This window comes from Tasmannia lanceolata, unplaced genomic scaffold (assembly GCF_043159265.1).
Source record: "Tasmannia lanceolata isolate RefF3 unplaced genomic scaffold, GAP_Taslan_0.1 ptg000007l, whole genome shotgun sequence".
NCBI classification, from domain to species: Eukaryota; Viridiplantae; Streptophyta; class Magnoliopsida; order Canellales; family Winteraceae; genus Tasmannia; species Tasmannia lanceolata.
The window spans coordinates 14,789,550-14,811,989 of NW_027518684.1; the positions used below are offsets into that span (position 1 = coordinate 14,789,550).

Below are 22,440 nucleotides of genomic sequence, written 5' to 3' on the forward strand. Positions count from 1 at the left end.
TTTAGGGTTTGAGAGTTAATTTTGTGAAGAGAAGGTAGAGGTATGGTTTTAGGGTTTGGAAAATTTATTCGAGGAGTAAGAATGAGAAGAAAGATAAAGTGCTGCAATAAAATGTTCGAATTTATCGGATAAACGGATACGGTTAATATCCGAATTCGAAAAATATCCGACGGATACGAATTCGGTAATAGATATTAAATATCCGTCAAATTCGAATCCGAATCCGAATTCGGATAGTATATACTGTAATCGAATTCGGATATAGCCATATCCGATTCGAATTCGATCCGTTTACACCCCTACTAGTTGGGGGTGGACCATGGAAGAAAAGGGAGCGATATATCACATCCCCTTTGTAAAACACTCTTTACTACACAAAAGCCTCACTATAAATTGTAGTAGCAAGGCATGGGGCTTATAGCATCTTAAAAATTTCATTACAATGGGGGAATTGAAGTTATTTGGAACTTCTATAAGCTTTTTCTCCATTAGAGTTGAGTGGGCTTTGAAGTTTAAGGGGATTGAATACGAATACATTGAAGAAGATCTCACCAACAAGAGTCCATTGCTTTTGAAGTACAATCCTGTGCACAAAAAGATCCCGGTGCTTTTGCACAATGGAAAACCGATTGCTGAGTCACTGGTCATACTTGAATACATTGAGGAAACATGGAAAGTAAATCCTTTACTGCCTGAAGATCCTTATGAGAAGGCTAAGGCGCGCTTCTGGGCGAAATTTATAGATGAGAAGGTAATTGTTTTCTACCTTTTCTGGTTTCTGGGTTTTTTAGTCCATGTTTGGCTCTATTAAAAGATTTTTCCATGGTATTTTATTAGTTTATCAAGTGGTTAGAGAGCTAGGGAGGATGGGAGAGGGAGAGAATGGATAGGGTATGAGTGAGGGTGAGAAAAGGCTGAAAAAACAAGGAAAAGAAATACTATAATCCCTCAAAAGGGATTTGCTAGCGTCCATCGCAGAAGGCATTTCGCGGATGGTCTGTTGCATCTGACGCAGCCACCTTGTGTATGAAGACAAAATCTGCTGAAAAGTGACCCTCTGTGGCTGCTGTCACATGCAACAGACAATCCGCGAAATGCCTTCTGCAATGGACGCTAGCATATCCCTACAATTTATTTTGGGAAATGATATCAGCACAATCCTGTTTTAATAATTGCACAGACCAAGCTTGTCTTTCCTTTTTTAATTGGGTTGTGAGAGCTTTTTGGGAACTGTATAACCTTTTGACAGCTCTCTGCTCTTTTTTTTGTTGGTAAGTTGGGATTGAACCACCGACCTCAAGGTCAAAGAGTAAAGCCTTACCATTGAGCTAGAGGCTCAACCCCAGCTCTTTGCTTTTTAGCCACTTCTTACCCTCTCCTCATTAATAATGAGAAATCAAGTCTCTTCATCTCCTACCCTCCTTTGCCCTCTCCTAGATAAACTAACATACCATTGGAAAAACAATTCATGGTTGCCAAAAATTGGCCTCGACTGAAACTTTTTGTGTATTTTTTTGTGTGCCAACAGACAAATTGGAACCCAAATCCAAGTGGGTTATAACAAAATTTCCAAAAAAATATATAGCTATTTATTGGAAAAGCAAGCAATTATGATACAAATTTTCTTTTCCAAAATTTTCCAAATAATCCTGAAATCCAAACAGGACTGAAAAACACTTTAACACTTTGTTTTTTCTGAATTTTGGCCTTTTTTTTCTGGAACTTTACTTGAATCTTTTAATATTTGCCTTGCAGAACAATTATTCTGGAGTCAAGATTTTCTAACTATTGATAAAGCCATTGATCCCAAGTTAAAATATTTAATCATTTTCTTTGAATTATCTCTCTTGATGTAGTGTTTGTCTAGTGTACGGTCCATTTTCATTTCACAAGGAGAAGAACAAGAAAAGGCTGTGGAATCGGCATTGGAGACACTGAAAATTCTGGATGAAGAGATCAAAGGGAAGAAATTCTTTGGAGGAGAGAGCATTGGATATTTGGATTTGGTTGCTAGTTGGATTTCTCATTGGCTCCCTGTCTTTGGCGAATGTTCGGGTGTGAACTTACTCAGTGCAGAGAGGTTTCCATCTCTCTATGCATGGAGTGAGAATTTTAATAAGGTGGATGCCATTAAAGAGAAGTTACCACCTCGAGAACAACTGGTTGCTAGATTAAGTGCACGCCGCAAAAGCCAGCTTGCCGCAGCAGAGAACAAATGAGCAGTTCCTTGTTGTCCCTACATTATCATTGCAGTATATGCTTGTTTCTGTTTTATGGTCACTAGAAGTATGTCCTAATCAAATAAATGAGTGTTGAAATTTCTTCTCTTTATATTGTAAAACTGATATTGTGTTGTGTGATCGAATCATAAGCATGTAATTGACGAAAATAAACCCAAGTAGAGATCGAGCATAAATACCTCCGCCCATGGCTTTTGATCGCTTGGCAATGGTATTTCAATGGGGAGAAATAACAATCTTATGTGTAAGAGAAGGGACCAATCCTACATTTATAATAAAAGAAGGAAACGCTAGGGTCCATCCATTTTAGACATCTGTTTCTCAAATAAGCCCACTTATCTTATTGTGCTTACTTCGGGTCCACACATATCATTAACCAATTACCATACCCTTCCAATGTGAACATATGTGGATAAGGTGTTCCCGAGTCAAAACTTTACTGATCACTAACCGTTTATGAGCTGATCTGGATTACTCTTTACTGTAATCTGGTTTTTACAAAAGCCAAAACATGTGCTATGCAAGTCCACCAAAAAAATCTTACATATATTTTCTGTCCAATTGGAAGGTCTTTATTGGCTCATGTCATGTTTGTGTTGGGACCCGGGTAAAACTCGCCCTTAAAAGCTAGCCATTAAGGGGAGGGTGTCCAACTCCTTACAAGCCCTCCACATCAGGTTCTCCGGTGTAAGATCTTTGCTTTCTCAACAATTCCCCCCTCCATATGGAAGCAACATAGGAGCTAAGAGATCTTCATCCCAAATGATTTTCTCTGTCCTCAAAGGTAAATCAGAGTTACCACGCCCCGGCTCTGATACCACTTTGTGGGACCCTGGTAGAATTTACCCTTAAAAGCTAGCCATTAAGGGGAGGGGTGCCCAGATCCTTACAAGACCTCCACATTAGGTTCTCCTATATGGGATCTTTGCTTACACATGGAACTCCAACAGTTTGGCCACCATAAATAAATATTCTATGGAATATTTGTGGGTCCAACTAAGAGAGAGATGCGTAGAAGATGGATGGACTTGAGAGGGTGTGAGTTGAAGGATCGTAGATGCGATTTGTTGAAGAATGAATGGAAGGGGACTTCGCTTAGCTGCGTTTCGGGGTATTTCCAGGGAGATTGTTTTTCCTTTATCATTATTGTATTAATATAAACGTTTCCATGCCAGCCTTCTGCATATGGTGCGTGCAACGGTTACTCCCTTTCCAATCAGGTGAGGCCATGCGGCCACCACCCAACATGAGTGAGGGGAGCATAAAAAGCCACTAAAAACCAATTCTAAATACATATTTTCTTTTCACTAATTTTTTTTTTTTTTGGTTGGTAACTGGGATCATACCTGTGACCTCATGGTTGAGATACAATGCCTCAACTATTGAACTACAGGTCCAACCGCTCAAGGTTGGTCAGCCATTGAGGGCTTGTATTGGACTATTCGGCTTCAAGTAGGCCAAAGAGATGGCCATATTTTATTAAATTAGTAGTACCATATTGTTTGGTAGCGTTTTGGGCATTATGGATTTCGGTTTCGGTGTTGACCAAAATCCGAAATTTCAGTCCAAAATTTTGGATTTCGGTCTAAATTTAAAACCATGGTGGCCTCTACTTTTTACATTTCTCCGCTCATATTTTTTCTTGAAAATTATGGGCATCTATCCATAAACTATTAGACAATTAAGGACGCAAATAGAAAGGGTGAGACCATTCCGGATCTGTTAATACTAAAATAATATCCAACTCTGCTACCCTGGTTTCCACACTGTCAGTTCTCCAAGGTTCTCCAACGCAGAAGTATACATGGAATTGTTCAACCATCTAAACCTATCATTTACTGGTCTTCACCATAGCCGTAGGTCATGCTCCAAATCTCTCCTCCATTGGGTGATCCTAACAATGCATATTGTAGCGTGTAAAATGGATAGTTTAGAAAGTAGGAGAAGAAAGGAGCCCAGCTGGAGCCCATAACATAACTCAGACAACAAAGCGGTACGTGATGTATCTGCCAGCAGTCTCGCTCGGTCGAGTGATCTTCACAACATTTCCCCGCTTGAACCCATAATATCTAGCTATTGGATCAGTAACTTGAATCCGCGGAAGCTGAAACCAGTGTCATAAGAAAACAGACATTACATCAGATTCTGATAAAATTCTAATGGCTGAAGATCTAGGCCCTACCTAAGCTCTTAATGTTTAGTTTCAGTACGCTAATAAAATGCCATTGTGTGACTCAGTCCGAATGAAACATAAGTCACTGAACTGAAGCAACAAGTGAATGCAATCATGCATGAGAGAGAGAGAGAGAGAGAGAGAGAGAGAGATTGTGCACAATAGTTTAAACAAGCATTTTATTTTATTTTTTATTTTGAAAGAGGTTACATTTATTGATGAAAAGAACCCAAATACAAAGGTGGGACAAGATGTCACACAAGCATGAAACCCAGTATCCTAGATAAATCTCACAAGCACCATTTATTCCATTTTATTTTTAATGGACCTTTTATTCCAATTAAGTCACATGAAACAGAATTATCATTATCTCAATCAATTGATAGCTACTGATTTTTACATGTCCCAACAATAAATAAAAGGATCCTTCCCTGGAACGCTTATTCCATATGGCGAGGGTCCATGAGCAGGAGGATGAGGCGATGAGGCAGAGATCAGCACGTCGGTTAACTTGGGATGGTTGGGGTTCAGGAGGGTCTGGGGTAAATTGCTGATGGGGGACACAAAAAGGATGGAATTGCCAACGGGGGACACAATTTTGAAAAATTGTTAAAGAGGGTTGATAACCCCCATTTCGTCCCTCTCTAACAATTTTTCAAAAGTGTGTCCCCCGTTGGCAATTCTCGTATCTCAGTGTCCCCCATTGGCAATTTTTCCATTGATTAGGAGGTGGAATGGGGGACCAAGCTAGGAGTGGGAAGGGGGAAAGTAGAAAGAATTGCTAACAGGTGTAGTTTTCAGGTAATTTCAGTCTTGGGTAAGTGTTTCTAGTCTCAGTATGGGGAAGCATGGCTACAGAGAAGAATCATATTCAGGTCGTGAGGTGGACCGAAAATACATTCAGGAAAGGATATAGTTCCTAAACTCTTGGTTGCTTGGCCATGTGAATGGAGATTTTTTCTCCTCACTGAAACTTGAGAGATTGGCTATGTGAAGATAGAAGATGGCTCTTCCTATGAAGGTGAAGTCGTCACTAGTAGTTGCAATGCATCCTTCCTTAAAAGGAGAATATGGTTAGCATATTCCAAGGGCGGCAACATGCTGGGAGAGATTTTCAACATCTTTATTCATTACAGGTTTGCTAGAGATATTAGGAGCCAGACCCTATCGCTCTTTTGGATCTCTTTGTCTTTCCCAAGAGCGCATATTGAGGTGTTTTTTGATCGTTGGTTTTTCAACCCATGCTTTGAGAGGTCGCACCCTCTAGGTACTCCTGGCAAATATATGGGTGATTTCGAAATAAAGAAACAACCATATTTTCAACAAGTCTAAAATGGCTCAAAGGATTTTTCTTAAAGTTTAGGGCTATGATTTGTGGACACAAAAACGAGTGTCGCGTGTCGACACGGACACGGCAAACCCCCAAAATTTAGAAACGGGAATACGGCTAAAATAGAGAGTATATATAATGCAATAACAAATATTAGTTAAAGAAAATCTAAAAAAATTTATACGAAATGAATAGTTAATAATAAAAGAGATAAACACAATATGCAATAATAAAATACAATGTCACACATGACATGGCACAAAAACATGTCCACACACCCAGATTAAGCCTAACACTCGTAGCAAGACATCTAAAAGTGTCCAAAGGAGTGTCAACATGGGTGGACACGCATGTCGTGTCGGACACGACATGACACGTGTGTCAGTAATAAATTCAAAGTGTCAGCTAAATCATAGGTTTAGGGTTGTTGTTTTCATTTGCTTCAAAGGAGTCTTCTCTTGTGCTTTCTTGTACTTTTGGCATGAGGTTTGTAGTAACCAAGAGCTTCAGCCCTCATCTTTACCTTGTGCTCCTCTACCTGGGCCAGTTAAGCTGTAGTTTGATGGCACCTGCCGTGTAGACCTGGGTTCAGCGGGAGTGGAAGATGCCCTTAGGGACAAAATACGGAATCACCAAGTGGGCTTTCTCGTGTCCCATTGGTCGAAGTGATTCAAACGCCACAGAGGTGCAAGCGATTCTGTGTGAAATTTGGTTGGTTGATTTCCATGTTTTCAGAGATATAACAGTGAAAGGAAACTAGCTCAAATGCCATTCGATGGTTGAGCAACAAGTCCGTCTATCCTTGATGATTTGCCTTTGTAATCGATGAAATTTTGGAGCGCATTGGGGGTCATAGGGTGCACTTTCAGCATGTTTGGAGGTCAGCTACATTCGATGCTGATCAGCTTACTCGGGACGAATTTGGGATGCGAGCTCTTTGACTTCCATCCTTGGGTTTTACGGTTTTTTTCTCTTTTCCCTTATAACACTTTTTTGACTCCAAATCACCTTATAAGTGGAGCGCATACGTAATGCCGGGGGTTGAAAATATCATCGCCCTTCTGAAAAAGGCATTAATTGATGATTTCTCCAAGCCATTGATTGTTTGCATATCTCTATATTGAAGAGGAGAGAGAGAGAGAGCTATAAACCACCGATTGACATCCCAGCCCCTCATACCACGTGTGGCATGCTTTAGGTCATCGAGACCCATGTGTGCTGCCAATTGTGCATGTGGCACATATAAGGGATGATTATATTTATGTTCTTTGATTGGTCCACGTCCTAGATAGTTTGTGGCAGAAAAATATCCTAGAAAAATGATCCTAGACCTTGTAATATAGTTCATGACAAATGAATTGTTCGGAAAAGTTACACATTTAACCTTTTGGATAGAAACTGCAGTTATCCATTACATCCATCAATTAATACTCTGTCAACCAAGACAAAAAAAAAGATATGGACAACCACCTTATCTTGCAATGACTCTCCTCTCTTTTCTTTCAAAACCCAACTAAATTAAAACATTATATCCATCAATTAATGCTCTCTCAAACAAGAAAAAGATATAAGGCATCACATGATCTTAAAAACTGAGCTCCATTGTTTCTTTCAAATATCAAATAAAACAATGGGTTCTGAATCATGGTTTATGGGCTTATGGAGCTTTTTCAAAATCTACCCTGAAGTCCTTTTATCCATCTCTTGTTTCTTCTTCATAAGTGCTTTGAATCGCAAAGATCTTGTTCTTATGTACTGGCCTGTTGTTGGAATGCTCCCTTCCCTTCTTCTCAATGTTCATCGCTTGCATGATTGGGTCACTGAACTTTTTAAAAAAAGTGGGTGCACCTTTGTGTTCCAAGGCCCATGGTTTGCTCACATGCAGCTTGTAATGACATGTGACCCGGCTAATGTAAACCACATATTGAACACCCACTTCTCTAATTTCCCCAAGGGTCCAGATTTCTTGGAAATTTTCGATTTTCTTGGAGATGGGATCTTCAATTCCGATTCGAATTCATGGAAAATTCAGAGAAAAATGGCTCACACCCATATTAATCATCAAAGATTTCGGCGATTCGTAGCGAAGAGTAGCCGAGAAAAGGCTGAGAAAGGGCTTATTCCAGTTCTTGAGCATGTAGCCCAACAAGGAGAAGTTGTGGACTTGCAAGATGTGTTACAAAGGTTCTTGTTTGACAGCACATGCCACCTGGTTTTCGGAGTCGATCCTGGTTGCCTCTCCGTCCGATTTCCCACAATTCCCTTTGCAAAGGCCATGGATGATGCAATGGAGGTGTTACTTTTCAGGCATGTCGTGCCGGAAATTTGGTGGAAATTGCTTAGGTGGCTAAGGATGGGGCAAGAGAAGAAGATGGCTAATGCTTGGGAGACAATTGATCATTTCATAACTCAGAATATTTCTATGAGAAGACAAGAATTAAGGAATCCCACAAGGAACAAAGAAGAGGAAGAGGAGGCAACTGATCTGTTAACATCTTACATGGATTTTCATTTGGAAAATGAAAGTTTTAGTTCAAAATCAGATACATTTCTTAGAGACACCACACTAAATTTCATGGTTGCAGGGAGAGACACCTCAAGTGCAGCTCTCACTTGGTTCTTTTGGTTGATTTCTAAGAACCCAATAGTAGAAAACAAGATATTAGAAGAATTGAAGGCAAATTTGGCAAAAGACAAAGATGGGTGTATAGAGAAACCAAGGGTGTTTGATAGTGAAGAGCTTGGTAAATTGGTTTATCTACATGCAGCCTTGTGTGAATCTCTACGGCTCTATCCGCCCGTTCCCTTCGAACACAAAGGTGTTTTGCAGCCAGAAGTTCTTCCTAGTGGAGAAACAGTTCGGCCGAGTATGAAGATTTTAATCTCCTTGTATGCAATGGGAAGGATGGAAGGCATATGGGGCAAAGATTGCTTAGAATTCAAGCCAGAGAGATGGATTTCTGCTAAAGGGAAGATGAGATTTGAGCCATCCTACAAGTTTTTTGCATTCAATTCAGGGCCAAGGACTTGTTTGGGTAAGGAAGTGGCTTTCACTCAAATGAAATCTGTTGTTGCTGCTTTGCTTTATAACTTTCATGTTCAAGTCATACAAGGTGAAATTGTGTGTCCTAAAATTGCTATAATCCTTCACATGAAGAATGGTTTGAAGGTTAGGTTGAGCAAGAGATATGGTTGATGATGAACAGAAGTGATGATTATGTTTATATTTCTACTCTCTCTTCTATCGCCAATCAGATATTAAGTGGCTAAAGTGTTGTGTGGTATTTATCTTTGTGATATAAATGTTAATAAAATGGGAGATGATATTTACATCCCACCTTTGTTTTACGCTCATTATACATTAAATAAAAGAAACAGTTCATTACTAAAGCTGATTGCGTATTCCATCCTGTTTTGTTGGTCTTTTCTTGAGAATGAAAATACAAACAAAAGTGGGAGTAAGCCCTTGTACATTCCATTCTCTTTTGTTTGCTGCAAAAACTAATTTTTATCGCAGAGACTTATTTTACCTTAGAAATTCTAAATTTTTACCACTGAAACTTTTTTTTTTTGTTTCGAAAAAATTAATTTTGACTCTAGACCCTTGCGCACATCAGTCCGCTTGGAAAATGAATAACTGCCAGAATACAAGAGATATGCATAATCGTGAAAATGGAAAACAAAAGACGAAGAACAAGAACAAGAAAAAAAAGGAAAAAAAAAAAAAAACACATTTTCTGGGTTATCTAGTCTGAACTCAACATTCCAAGTTTCAGCGAGTTTTTCGTTGCATTTAATTTCTCTTCTTTATCTCTAGGTGATACCAATGTAGGTCTTTGGTAGATATGCTCACCAGTGGATATGGTATATGTGCGAAGGGGTCCTGTGGGTTTTCTAATTGTGTGGCCATGATGAGTATTCTTCTCTAGTCATGCTTGCAAATCCGGTTGATACTTTGGTATTTTTGAGCTTCTTGAATGGGTTTTAGTTGATAATCCCAAACTGCATAATGATCATCTCCAATGGTTATTTACTAGGGCTAGCTCATTTGCCCTAATTTTCTTCCAATGAAGAAGTTAAAATTCAGCAATACGCTATTCTAGATCTAAGGTTCATCATGCGACATAATCTAGTGGTTACTAAGGTTCTAATGCAATGGGGGAATCTACCAACTGAGGATGGCACATGAGAACCCTTCCAAACTCTACGAGAGATTTTTTTTATTTTTTTGAGCTTGTCACTAGTCAACCTTGTGGAAAAGGTTGAAATCATGGACAAGAGAATGTCATGCTTGCCATTCATGGGGCCCTGCATGTTATTTCCTATTTTCCTATTTTCCTATCTTTCCTTCGGCAGTTATCTCTCCTTTTCTCATGTTTTTTTTGGGGGTTATCCTTTGAATGTGAATAAAATGTAGATACCGAATGATCAGAGAAACTAATCAAGAACAATAACTGTTGTGCGGTTTGCATATTGGAGGCCAGGTTTTCTCGAATTACCATTGTTGATCTTCTTCCCTTTTTTAATTACCAATTGATAGATTAGAGTTTGTAGCGAGTAAAAGTTCAAACAAAAAACAAGGTAAATGATGTATGCAAAACCCCGTTTTAATAATCGGCAAGAACTCAACCTACCACATATGCTTTAACCAGTTGTCAAAGGCCACTAATAACGTTTTGTGAATTGTAACAACCGGTTAAGTCTGTTTTGAGAAAAGCCTTGCATGAGAGGCCCCCAAATATGGCACTTTTTGTTGGATTCGATCTTTCGAAGGCCTTGGGGTAGTGCTATGGAATTTTGGAGGAGTGGTGAAGACTCTCCAGATTGTTATTCTAGATAGAAGGGAGGTAAACTAGTTACTCAGCAAGATGTCAGGGCATGGATTGGTGGTCCTCACTATAGTTGATGAATTAGTAGATTTTCTCCTTTGGTTTAATTGGTCTAGGAGTATGCTCCTGGCCATGCTTAATTGATTCTATGTATTACAAGTTGGGACCTCTGGTCCCTAATGTAATTTCCATAGTATTAATAAAATTGTCATCTTTTTTAAAAAAAAAAAAAAAAAAAAGCCGGTTAAGCTTACAAGACAAGGTGAGTTTGAGCGTATTATAAAAACATTGTTGTGCTGATAGCATTTCCAAAAAACCAAAAAAGTACATACTGATAATTTTCAGCTTTAAGTCACACAAGATATTTTGTAACAGAGGTTAATAAAACCTATCATGAGCATTCTTCTTTTAATAAGAGAGATTTTTTTTTTGATGGGCAGGCTGGGGTTTGGCAGGACCCCTACCAGAATTTAAAATGAATAAAGGTTACAATCTTGTATATGAGGCTCAACTAGTCTTGGAACGATATCCAAAAGAGGAGAGTAGTAATGGTCTTAGACTCTTAGGGTGCGTTTGGATTGCCGGAATCGAGAATCAGTATCGATATCACATTACAATCCAATTCCAATTCCCTCCGTAAACGGAATAACGATTCCATTCTTGTGTTTGTGTAAGCACTGGAATTCTTCTAAGGAATCATTCGTGATTCCAATTCTAGCATTTGGCACTGTCACCAATGTCGGAATGGAATCAAATATTCAATAAATATTTCATACAATCTCAATCAAGAAGAATTGTTTTGCCGCTACCCTATTTATAAGAAAATTACACAAATACAAGTTACACATTAAAATCACAAATTAGTTTTGGTGCTACCTTATTGATTAATCTAAATCATTTATGTGGTAGGCCAGAACTTAGTGGATAAATAAACAGATTGCACAGTTCAAGCAGACAAATTGAAATTGTGAAAACAATCACATTAAACAACTATGGCAATGCAAGGAATAATTTCTTATATATAAAAAACAATAAAAACAGGGGACAAGCTGCCCCACACACTGTAACCAGATGATATAATTCAACCCTAAACATTCTTTTGTTTGGTGAATTGGATGTATGCCATTGATGGATGGAGGACTCTCTGAACAGAGGTTTAGTGCTAAAGGAATTGATCATGTAGTGGTGTGACTTGCTTTGTTCAGTTTCATCATTGAAGCATTTAGAAGAGGACTTAGAAAACTATGTTGAAAAACAAGTACTTTGGGGAATCTGGACAGTAGCTATTCTGTGATTATGCTAGCTAATCAAGTACTTTGGAGAATATGTGATAATGTTTGCTATAGAACTGTTTCTGCAGTCTCCAGCTGCTAAAGGAACATATTTCCATTCAATTAACCTGCAGAAAAGTTACAATTTCCATCACTAAAACTCCGTAAATACAAATTCTACAGATAGACTTCTAATCAAAGACTCCTATCAACTTTTCCCCAACACCTTCTAGCCCAAAAGAGATAGAGAGACCCAAGAAAAACAGAGAGGGAGGGAAGGGAGAGATGAAAACCGATATGCCGGAGAGATGAAAACCGATCTGGTGTGTGTCCGTATAGTCCAGTATTTTTCAAAAAGTACTGTACGGGCCACTCCACAAGATGGTCCAAACCGTCCTTTTGCTGGGCCACAATTTAAACAGATCGTGGCCCAATAATCACTTCCATATAATGATCCTGACCCTCCGATATTTAGGATCATCCTCTTGAAATGATTTTTGGGGCACAACCTATCTATGTTGTTGCCCAACAAATAGACAGTTTAGATTATCCTACGGGCTAGGCCGTGGCCGTAGCCACACACTGTATAAAATCTCCTCATAACTATCATTCAGCATTTAAATCTTACTCTGTATACCCATTATTTTTCAGAAACCAATGCACGGCCCACTCCATAGGATGATCCAAACCGTTCATTTCTTGGAACACAACCTAAATAGGCTAGACACTTAAAATCATTTCCATAGGATGATCCTAACCCTTAGATATATACAGATTTACACAACGAGCAGTCCCTCTATAGATCAGAGGGTTAGGATTATCCTCAATGGAAATGATTTTTAAAGCACAACCTAATTATGTTGTGGTCCAACAGATGAACACTTTGGATCATCCTATAAAGTGGGCCGTACATTACTATTTTAAAAACACTGGACCACACGGCCACACAGGTACACACCATATAAAATCCAAATGAGAATTTATACCGTATAAATTCTTCACACACACACCCTTATCCTTCATCTCCACCTTTATCTTCTGCAAAACCCCAATTCTCCATCAATGGCGACTGAAACCCTACAAAACCCTACAAAACCCAAATTTGAAAAATGACTCTTCAAATACGCACCCACTCATCCCTCCAAAAGGACTCTACAGTACTCTCCTCAATGGAACTTTCATCTCCTTTCAGACACCTCTTCAAACCCTCTTTTCCCCCTTCATCTGATCTTTCCTTTTCTTCCTCTTTCTCTCCTTTCCCTCTCCAAACCCACCTCCAAAACCCTAAATCCCGACAACCCATTTCGCAGAATCCCCGTATATTCGCCGTAGCCCTAAATCCCCAAGAACTCCCCAAAAGTAGCCCTCAAAGGCTACTGAAAGAGCTCGCAGAGCGTAAAAAATCTACCTTTCCAAAGAAAAAAATCCCCCCCAAAAGATTCATACTCAGACCCCCTTTAGACGACTCAAAATTAGCCGAAAGGTTCCTCAATAGTCCTCAATTATCCCTAAAATCTTTCCCTCTTTTGAGCTCTTGTTTGCCTTCTTCAAGACTTAACAATGCAGATAAGACATGGATGGATGAATACTTGCTTGAAGTTAAGCAAGCATTAGGGTATCCGCTTGAACCGTCGGATCGATTTGAGGATGATAATCCTGCTAAGCAGTTTGATACATTGTTGTATTTAGCATTTCAACATCCATCTTGTGAGAGGACGAATGCTCGGCATGTTCGATCTGGGCATTCTAGGTTATGGTTTTTGGGACAGTATGTGATTGAATTGGCCCTCACGGAGTACTTCTTGCAGAGGTACTGTGAAACAACTAGTTACTCCAAAATCTTAAGCTGTTAGAGTTGGTATTATTTTACCACGTGTGGCCCCTCTTTTTTTTTGGGTTGGATGTACATGTTGCCCCTCTTTTTTGAGTTGGTAGTACACGTGAATTTTTAATATAAAGGGTCATTGGGTTTTGAGCTCAGGACTTGCCAATAGCTCGGTTACCATGTGGAACAACCAATTACTCCAAAAGCTTAAGCTGTTAGAGTTGGTGTTATTTTATCCCGTGGGTTCCTCTTTTTATTGGGTTGGCTGTAAGCGTGACACATGTGGCCCCTCATTTGAGCTGGTTGTACACGTGGATTTTTAATTTTTTTAATATGAAGGAGTTGTTGGGTTTTGAACCTAGGACCTGCCGTGAGGCAATAGCTCAGATACCATGAGAAGCAACCAATTAGTCCAAAAGCTTAAGCTGTTGGAGTTTGTGTTATTTAATCATTTACACTTCAACAGGTACCCAAGAGAATCACCAGCGCCAATGAGAGAGAGGGTGTATGCACTGATTGGGAAGAGGTTTTTGCCCAAATGGATTAAAGCTGCTAGCTTGCAGAATTTGGTTTTTCCTTTTGATGAGATGGATCGGCTGCAAAGGAAGGAGCGGGAACCGCCGGTGAAGTAAGTCTGTTCTAGTTTGTGAATTGATTTATGCTTTTCATAGTGATTTGGATGGAGTTGGGCTTTGAATTGTGAACTTGAATGTTTGATAGAATTTGGTGGAAATGGAATTGATGATAATTGATCTTTGTTTGTGTTTTGGTGTCTGAATTATCAGTACATATGGGATTTAACATTTCACATGTAATTCATATAAATATTTGCACATGATACATACACAACATTTCACGTGCAATTCATATTAATTATCTAACACATACTGATGGGGTAAAATATGGTATAACCGCAGGATTATGCCACGTGTCCATACGCATCACTAAAAGATCTATCATCATTATTCATCATGACCATTATCTATTATCTACACGCATAATCAACTAGCCAGACACGCTATTAACCCTTCATGGTAAATAACGCCCCGCCCAATCATAGGAACAAAATCTTTCTGTCGAATGATTAGGAGGGTCCACGTGGCGCACAAAAACAAAAGGATGCATGCAGAGGAGAGGAGACAAGCTTATATATACGTGATAACGCATAACAGAGGAGAGGTCTTTTTTTTTCTTATCTACTGCTCGATATTTGTCTACTAGAACACGAACCAAAGGAATGTTCACCATTAAAGAAAGGTCTTAATTGCTCATTAAGGCTAGTACAACTACTGGAAAGGAGGAGAAAAGGTGTTGGACGCCTGCACTCCCCTTCCCCGGACCCTACATTCATCCTTGATCACTTATACCCCAGAAAGAACCCTTAGTTGAGTCTTGTAACTTTGTTATCCACTTCATCATCTAGCTGTTCATTTATCTGGTTGGGTTAAAATCTGACTTGGGTGTCGAAGTGGTCGTCCGGGACCAAGCCCGAACCCCCTGACTCCTTCTTTTCTGTGATTGTAGATATCCAACGGAGGTCCTCTATCATCCGCACAATTGCAGATCCAGATTTTGGCACCATCACATACTAATATAGTTTATCAATAACATACTTACGATTTTTGTGTCGTTATGCGTTTCAGTTTCAGTATGCATTTTGATGGGGATGGAAACAGAAATATTTGGGTTGTTTCGTGTCTGTTTCGGTGGAAATTTAAAACAATACATGCCATTGACAGAGAGACATTTCTGAACACCTTGATGAATATGTTTGGAACTTTAGACTTCTAACACGGGGAGATTACATGCAGGCTATGCAGTGACCTTTCCTATCATGAAGTTAGCCTCTATGCTATTATTTTAGAAAACCTGGATTTAGATGCAAAAATGCATAAAAATTTGTGTCACATAATCAGCCAGAATTGTGGAACCCTTATCTTTCTGAAATGAGCTCCATGTATCTACGTGCCATGGTCCTGTATTTTGCTTCAGCACTAAATTTAGCAAATATAGACCATTTCTTACTTCTACAGGTATTAGTTCATCACAAATAGAAATCTTATCTTTGGATGCCTTGGTTATAAGTGTACAATTAATTTCCCTGTAGATCCTTTTGGACTGACTAAAAAATATCTGTGTAGTTAATGAAATTTGGGAGGTGCGATATGACTAGGTAACAATGCTGTTTGGTATCTACTGCTTATCAAAACATTTTCTAATGGATTTATATGTTCTTATCTTCTCTAAAAAAAATTTGAATAGCAACAGCTATCATTGATTCAAGATGAGAATACGATCACTAATAAATTCTTTTATAATTTCAAAAAAAGAAAAGAAAAAAAAATACTGTTTAATGAATTTGGCATGCAAGAGTAGTTCGTAATTCCATCTTGTTCAGTACGATCTGATGCTTTTTTTCTTTAATTTTTTTTCAATGGTTCCAGGTCTGTATTCTGGGCTTTGTTTGGAGCAATTTACTTGTGTTTTGGCATGCCAGAAGTATACCGTGTTCTTTTTGAGGCATTTGGAATGGATCCAGAAGATGAGAGCTGCCAGCCAAAATTAAGGAGACAACTTGAGGATGTCGATTATGTTTCAGTAGAATTTGAAGGCAAACAGCTCAGCTGGCAAGATGTTATTGCCTACAGGGTAAGAGTAGTTCCTTATTTTTCTCGTTTATGTTGAAAATTTTCAGTTGCCTCTTGAATAAGAATCCTTTCTATTTTTCTCCTTGGAACATTGTTCTAGGCATGGTTTGAAATTTTCGATTTCGACCGGGACCGACACCGTAAGTACCTTGATTTGGTGTCGTTCCTGAATTTCAGCCGAAATTTCAGCCAATTTTTTTTTAATTTTTTCCTGGAATTTCTTAATTTCTGAAATTTTAGAAAATTTTGCTTAAATTTGGAAATTTCTGATTTTTTTACGGAATTTTGGTCGAAATTTCGATCTTGGCTGGGGCTGAAATCGAAACCGAAATTTCAATCCTTGGTTCGAGGTAGGTTGGCTTTTTTTTTTTTTTTTTTGAATGGTTGGGTAGGTTGACTTTGAATCTTTAGATTAATACTTGTTTCCATGCAGCCCCCACCAGATGCACTTTTTGCACATCCAAGGCTTTTCAGAGCATGTGTTCCCCCTGGTATGCATCGGTTTCGAGGAAATATATGGGACTATGAGAGCAGACCTCAAGTCTTGCAAGCACTGGGATATCCTTTGCCAATGACTGATAGAATCCCAGACATAACGGAGGCCAGGAACATCGAACTTGGACTCGGGCTTCAGGTAATCTTTGCAATAAACCTGCCTCTTGTCCATTTTTCTTTGATTTTCCAGCTCTATGTTCTGCCAGACACAATTTCATTATTAAAGTACCTGTAATAATCTTTGCAACAAACCTTTTTTTTAAATAAATCTTTGCAATAAACCTGCCTTTAAGGATTTTATCCGTCTGTTGTTTAGAGACATGTCCTCAATCCATATAGTGATGACCTTTAAACTTCTTTAAGTTAGTGTCCCCTAATCGACATGGTGGGTTGCAGCTGTGTTTCTTACACCCATCAAAATACAAGTTTGAGCATCCTCGATTTTGCATGGAACGGTTGGAATATGTTGGCCAAAAGATTCAGGTAATTATTTTGCCACTATTTTTATTTCCTTAGTTTAGATACATGTCCTTGAGATGCATTGTTAAATTACAGATGAATGTTAGAAGTGATTGTTTTAGTGACGGGTCTTTTGGTTATTCTGACCAAGACTCCCCTCCCCACCCACCAACACACATACATTTGTAATGATTTTCAAATGGGAAATGATATCAGCACAACCATATTTTTATATTTTCACAAACCATCTTGTATTTTAGTACTTAAAGAGCTGTCAAAAGGTTATTACATTTCCCAAAGAGCTCTCAAGAGACAATTAAAGAAGAGAAGACAGCTGGGTTTGTGCAAATATCAAAATATGGCTGTGCTGATAACATTTCTCTTTTCAAATATGTTGAAGAATAGAGTTTTGCAGTCCATAAGTTTTTCTCTCCTCTACCTCTTTCTATTCTCTTTGGACTTCTTAAATAGTTCAATATTTTACATCCTATCAGATTAGGAAGATCAAGATTCAAGCACACTTCTTTCTCCGACTCCTTGAAAAATGCATTTTTTTTAATCTCATTTCCTCTTCAAATCAGATTCATGATCTATTCTTTCCTTTTGTCTTCTCCCTCTCCCTCATTCCAAACGTAGGCGATAGCTTCTCTTTTCTCATCCTTCATTCTTCTTATTTTTCCCTTATTTCCTTTTTTTTTTCTCTTACTATCCCATCAAAATTCATCTTTTTTAGGGGTTCTCATCCCCATAGAATTGCATAACCTCCACTCTCTTTCTTCAACCCTTCTTTTTTCCTTTTGCTAACTTAAACCTTAAATAGGGCCCACATCATTTTAACTTAAGCCATTCACTTAAGTTGGTGCATTTTAGCACCCAACTTAAGGCATTAGGGGCATGCTAGCACCTTTTCTTGCAAAGCACTCTGAACCCCGTGAAAGTTCAATCCTGATCTCACAAAAAACTAAAACCCAATCCTCTTCTGTATCAAAATCAGGGTGTTTTAGGCCCTATGCCTCCCTCCCATTCACTTTCTCTCCCCTATGGCTGAGCCCTCTTTCTCTCTTTTTAGTGATTTTATATTCTTCACCAATTTTCGTTCCTTTCTTTTTTACCCTCTTCATTGATAATTTTGTCTTTTTCATCACCACAAATCCATTCCTTTTCTTCCCCTTCTCTTTCCTCTCAAATGCTTTCCCAATCTGTTAACATTATGTTATCCCGTGGCAATTTCCTTCTTTGGAAATATCCGATTCTCCTTGCTATTCGTGCCCAAGGACTTCTTGTTTGTCTGGAGGGGGCATCTATTCCTCCATATGAGTTGATTTGGGTAAAAAGTGTTGAGGGGAAACCTTTGGATGCATCGAGAAATGGTAGATATGATACCACTACCATTGCATGCCTGTGATTAGCTTATCATTACGTTGATTAATTTCAATCTTTCCCCTTTAGTCTTGTCTCACTTTCTGGATTTTACATTTGCTAGAAAGTCATGGCAGACCTTACATCTATGATACCTGTATACAGATACAAATATTAACAAAGACATGAGATCAAAGATACGACTCGACATTTTCCAAAATTTAGGGCACGAATACGATACCGGTATCCTATGCCCTGAAATATGACACAATGCATCTACAAATAAAATATCATAAAACTAAGTAGATCTATTTATTTCTTCTTTGAGAGATTGGATTGCTCCAACTCTTGCCTTGTTTATGTAAATTAGTACCAAGCTTAGCTGGTTACTAATTTCATTGACTGTTAGAATTCTTTTAAATAGAAGCAATCTACAACAAAAGAGGCAAAGCAGAAATTCCCAACTGTGAGCTCCTTCTTGCCCTATTTCTATTTTCTTACATGGTATCGTAGGGCACTCCCTCTCCTTGAGTGCCATCGGTCTCTCTCTCTCTCTCTCTCTCTCTCTCTCTCTCTCTCTCTCTCTCTCTCTCTCTCTCTCTCTCTCCTCCTTTTGCTATTCACCATGCTGACAATGATCGTCAATCGTCATCCACCGTCCACCACTTTATCCCCACCACACCTTGTTTCTGTCATGCTGGACCTCAATAGCTTCCTCCTCTGGTGAAGTCAACTTCTCCCAATTTTGCACTGTCATGACCTCTACAAGTTGATTGATGGATCCACTGCCCCTCCGCCTCGCTTTCTTCCTTCCTCAGATGGATCCACGCCCACACCGAAACCCAACGCTTCAAGCTTTGGAACGACTCGATCAAACTCTGCTTAGTTTGCTCAATGACACCATGACTGAATTCGTCTTAATATAGGTCATCAATCTTCCGATGGCTCGCGATGTCTGACGCACCTTGGATCCCACCTTCTTAGCTCAATCTACAACACGAATTTGTCTTCTTCGTAGTGAACGGCAAGACTTCCACTAAGGCTCTCTCTCTCTCTCTCTCTCTCTCTCTCTCTCTCTCTCTCTCTCTCTCTATATATATATATATATATATATATATATATATATATATGAGAGAACATTTCCTACACACTTGTGTAGGTAAGTTACCTACACACTACCTTAAAATACAGTGGGGGCCCACATTGTTTGGGTGATCCAAACAATTCATTTGAATGGTCCTCACATAGATAGGGTGTCCACAAAAAATCAGATCCATAGGATCATCCCAACCCTACGATTTGTGGAGGTAAAATGGACGTGTATAAACCTTCACAAATTAGTCCATTTTTTGCCTCCATAGTTTAAATGGTTAGGATGATCCTATGGATCTGATTTTTTGTGGACACCTTATCTATGTGAAGACCATTCAAATGAATTGTTTGGATCACCCAAGTGTGTAGGAAATGTTCTCTCTCTCTCTCTCTCTCTCTCTCTCTCTCTCTCTCTCTCTCTATATATATATATATATATATATATATATATATATATATATATATATATATCACCGACTATCTCAATTGCATGAAAGCCATTGCTGATACTTTGGACATCGCCCAATGCCCCATTCCCAACTCTGATTTGGTCATGTATTCCCTCACTGTGCTTAACCCCTCTTGTACTGGAGTCGCGATCGCCATCTCCATACTTTCCTTTAATATGCTTTACTCTCTCTTGCTCAGTCGTGAACTTTTTCTTGAACGCATTACTGAACTCACTCAAGAAACAATCCACTCGACGACCTTTGTGGCTGAACGTGGTCGTTCTTGCTGTCGAAACCGTGGTCGTCGTGGTCACGGACCCCTCTCGTGCCACAATCTGTGGCTTCTCTACCCCACGAGCTCCTACTGCCAATCCTCAACATGACGTCCTTTTCCCACCTCCCGCTCCTACTGGGCATGGTATCACTTGCCAAAAATGCACTCGTCGCGATCGTGAGTCACCTCAGTGCTATAAATGGTTTGATGCTACGTTCTAGAATGACGATCTCTCTAAATCATTGCCACAACGAATCTTGGTAGCATGGATCAACAATTGTTTCGTATTATTGGTGCAACCCCAACCATATGACCTCAACCATCATAAATCTTCGCTATCAAGCCGAGTACACTGGTAACTCTTCTGTTTATGTTGGTAATGGCTCCGCTCTACCTATTACTCATATTGGCTCTGTATTTCTCCTTCTTTCAAACTCCTCTGCCTCTTCCCACTGTCTTATGTTTTGAATATCTCCTTCCCCCAAACACTTCTCTTCCTCTTCCCAATGACTTATGTGTTCCTACGATCACCAAAAACCTTATTTCTATTGCACAACTAACTCGTGATTTATACTGTACCTTCATATTTGAAGCTCACGGATTCATGATACAAGATCAATTAACGGGGAAAGTTCTTCACAGCGGACCTAGTAAGGGAGAGCTCTATTCCTTCCAAGTTGGCATGCATTCTGATCCTAGCAATCTGCATGCACTCTCTGCCATCCGGACAATGGGCCAAATCCAATAGCGTTTCTCTTTCTCATTTTTATTCGAATAACAGTTTATGTTCCAGTTGTTTAGTTGGAAAGCACTGACGTCCACTTTAAATCTCCAAAAATCGGAAGGTTAGGATAATCTTATGGAGAAGATTTTTGGGGCACGACCTATCTACGTCATGGCCCAACAAATGAATGGTTTAGATCATCCAGTAACATAGGCCGCATGTATTTTTTTTTTACTATACGCATGTTCGGAGTTTTTATAGATCATCCAGTAAAATAGGCAGCATTTTTTTTTTTACTCTACTCATGTTCGGAGTTTTTACCATATAAAAATTCCATAAACATGTGTATATATCCTATGCATAATGTGCTAGTATAGTACGTCATGGTTACCTGCCTTGGTCTTCTTTGGTCAATTCTACACAACTAATCAGCGTATGTATGAAGTTATTGACGTATGTCATGGTTACCTGCCTAGGTGCCCCGCTGCCGTATAGTCCATCATTAGAAATGCCATTTGTATACAACGCATACATGAATATACATAAACATACATAAATCAAATAGCATTTTGTTTCTCGGGATGTTGATGGCCGTTAATTTTCTTTTCCTGCAGGATCTTGTGATGGCTGAAAGGTTGTTAATGAAGCATCTCGATGCTCCCGGACGATGGTTGCAAGAAAAGCACCGTCGGGTGCTTCTCAACAAATTCTGTGGGCGCTACTTGAGGGACAAGAACCTCCATCGTTTCATTATATATGGCGAACAGGTCCAGGACTCTTACGAACATAACCGGAGGCTCAGAAATCCGGCCACAACTGCCGTTCAACAGGCCATACATGGGCTTGCATATACTGTGTATGGGAAGCCTGATGTAAGGCGCTTAATGTTTGAGGTTTTTGACTTTGAGCAGATCCAACCAAAAGCAGTATGAAATCTGACCACTAGAATTCAACCATTTTCATGTAGAGGGTAAGAGTATCCATCTTTCTTTCACTGGGTTGTTTCTGAAGTCTAATCAATTTGGTTTATTTACTGTAATTGGAGATCAGGGTTCTGCTTAAATTCATGTAATTGAGTTAAAGGTGTAGAAATTTTGAGTAGGAGATGATGTAGAATAGATAGCCATTTAATGGGAAATGTGGTTTATGTACTTTGAAATTATGAATGCAGATTTGTGGAGAGCATATTTTGGAGCTTTCTCCCTTTGTTTCTCTTGCTGTATATGAAATTGCTGTGAAAATCACAGGATTGTAACATTGTGTGTTAAATGG

At 39.1% G+C, this 22,440-nt stretch overlaps 2 protein-coding genes and 1 pseudogene across 2 annotated transcripts; all 3 read left to right on the forward strand.

Annotated features, from left to right (window-relative positions):
* The first annotated feature begins 407 nt into the window (after positions 1 to 407).
* On the forward strand, positions 408 to 2,326 carry LOC143882041 (putative glutathione S-transferase). Its single transcript, XM_077385425.1, has 2 exons — positions 408 to 751; positions 1,857 to 2,326. The coding sequence occupies exons 1-2, from the start codon at positions 443 to 445 to the stop codon at positions 2,217 to 2,219; spliced, it is 672 nt and encodes a 223-aa protein (XP_077241540.1). The 5' UTR covers positions 408 to 442; the 3' UTR covers positions 2,220 to 2,326.
* Positions 2,327 to 7,253: 4,927 nt separating this feature from the next.
* LOC143882040 (noroxomaritidine synthase 2 pseudogene) lies at positions 7,254 to 9,135 on the forward strand (annotated as a pseudogene).
* A 3,713-nt stretch (positions 9,136 to 12,848) lies between these two features.
* LOC143882042 (Ribonuclease III family protein) lies at positions 12,849 to 22,380 on the forward strand. Its single transcript, XM_077385426.1, has 6 exons — positions 12,849 to 13,653; positions 14,135 to 14,296; positions 16,113 to 16,317; positions 16,750 to 16,950; positions 17,208 to 17,294; positions 21,783 to 22,380. Exons 1-6 carry the CDS (start codon positions 12,953 to 12,955, stop codon positions 22,098 to 22,100), a joined length of 1,674 nt encoding a protein of 557 aa, XP_077241541.1. The 5' UTR covers positions 12,849 to 12,952; the 3' UTR covers positions 22,101 to 22,380.
* Positions 22,381 to 22,440: the final 60 nt, after the last annotated feature.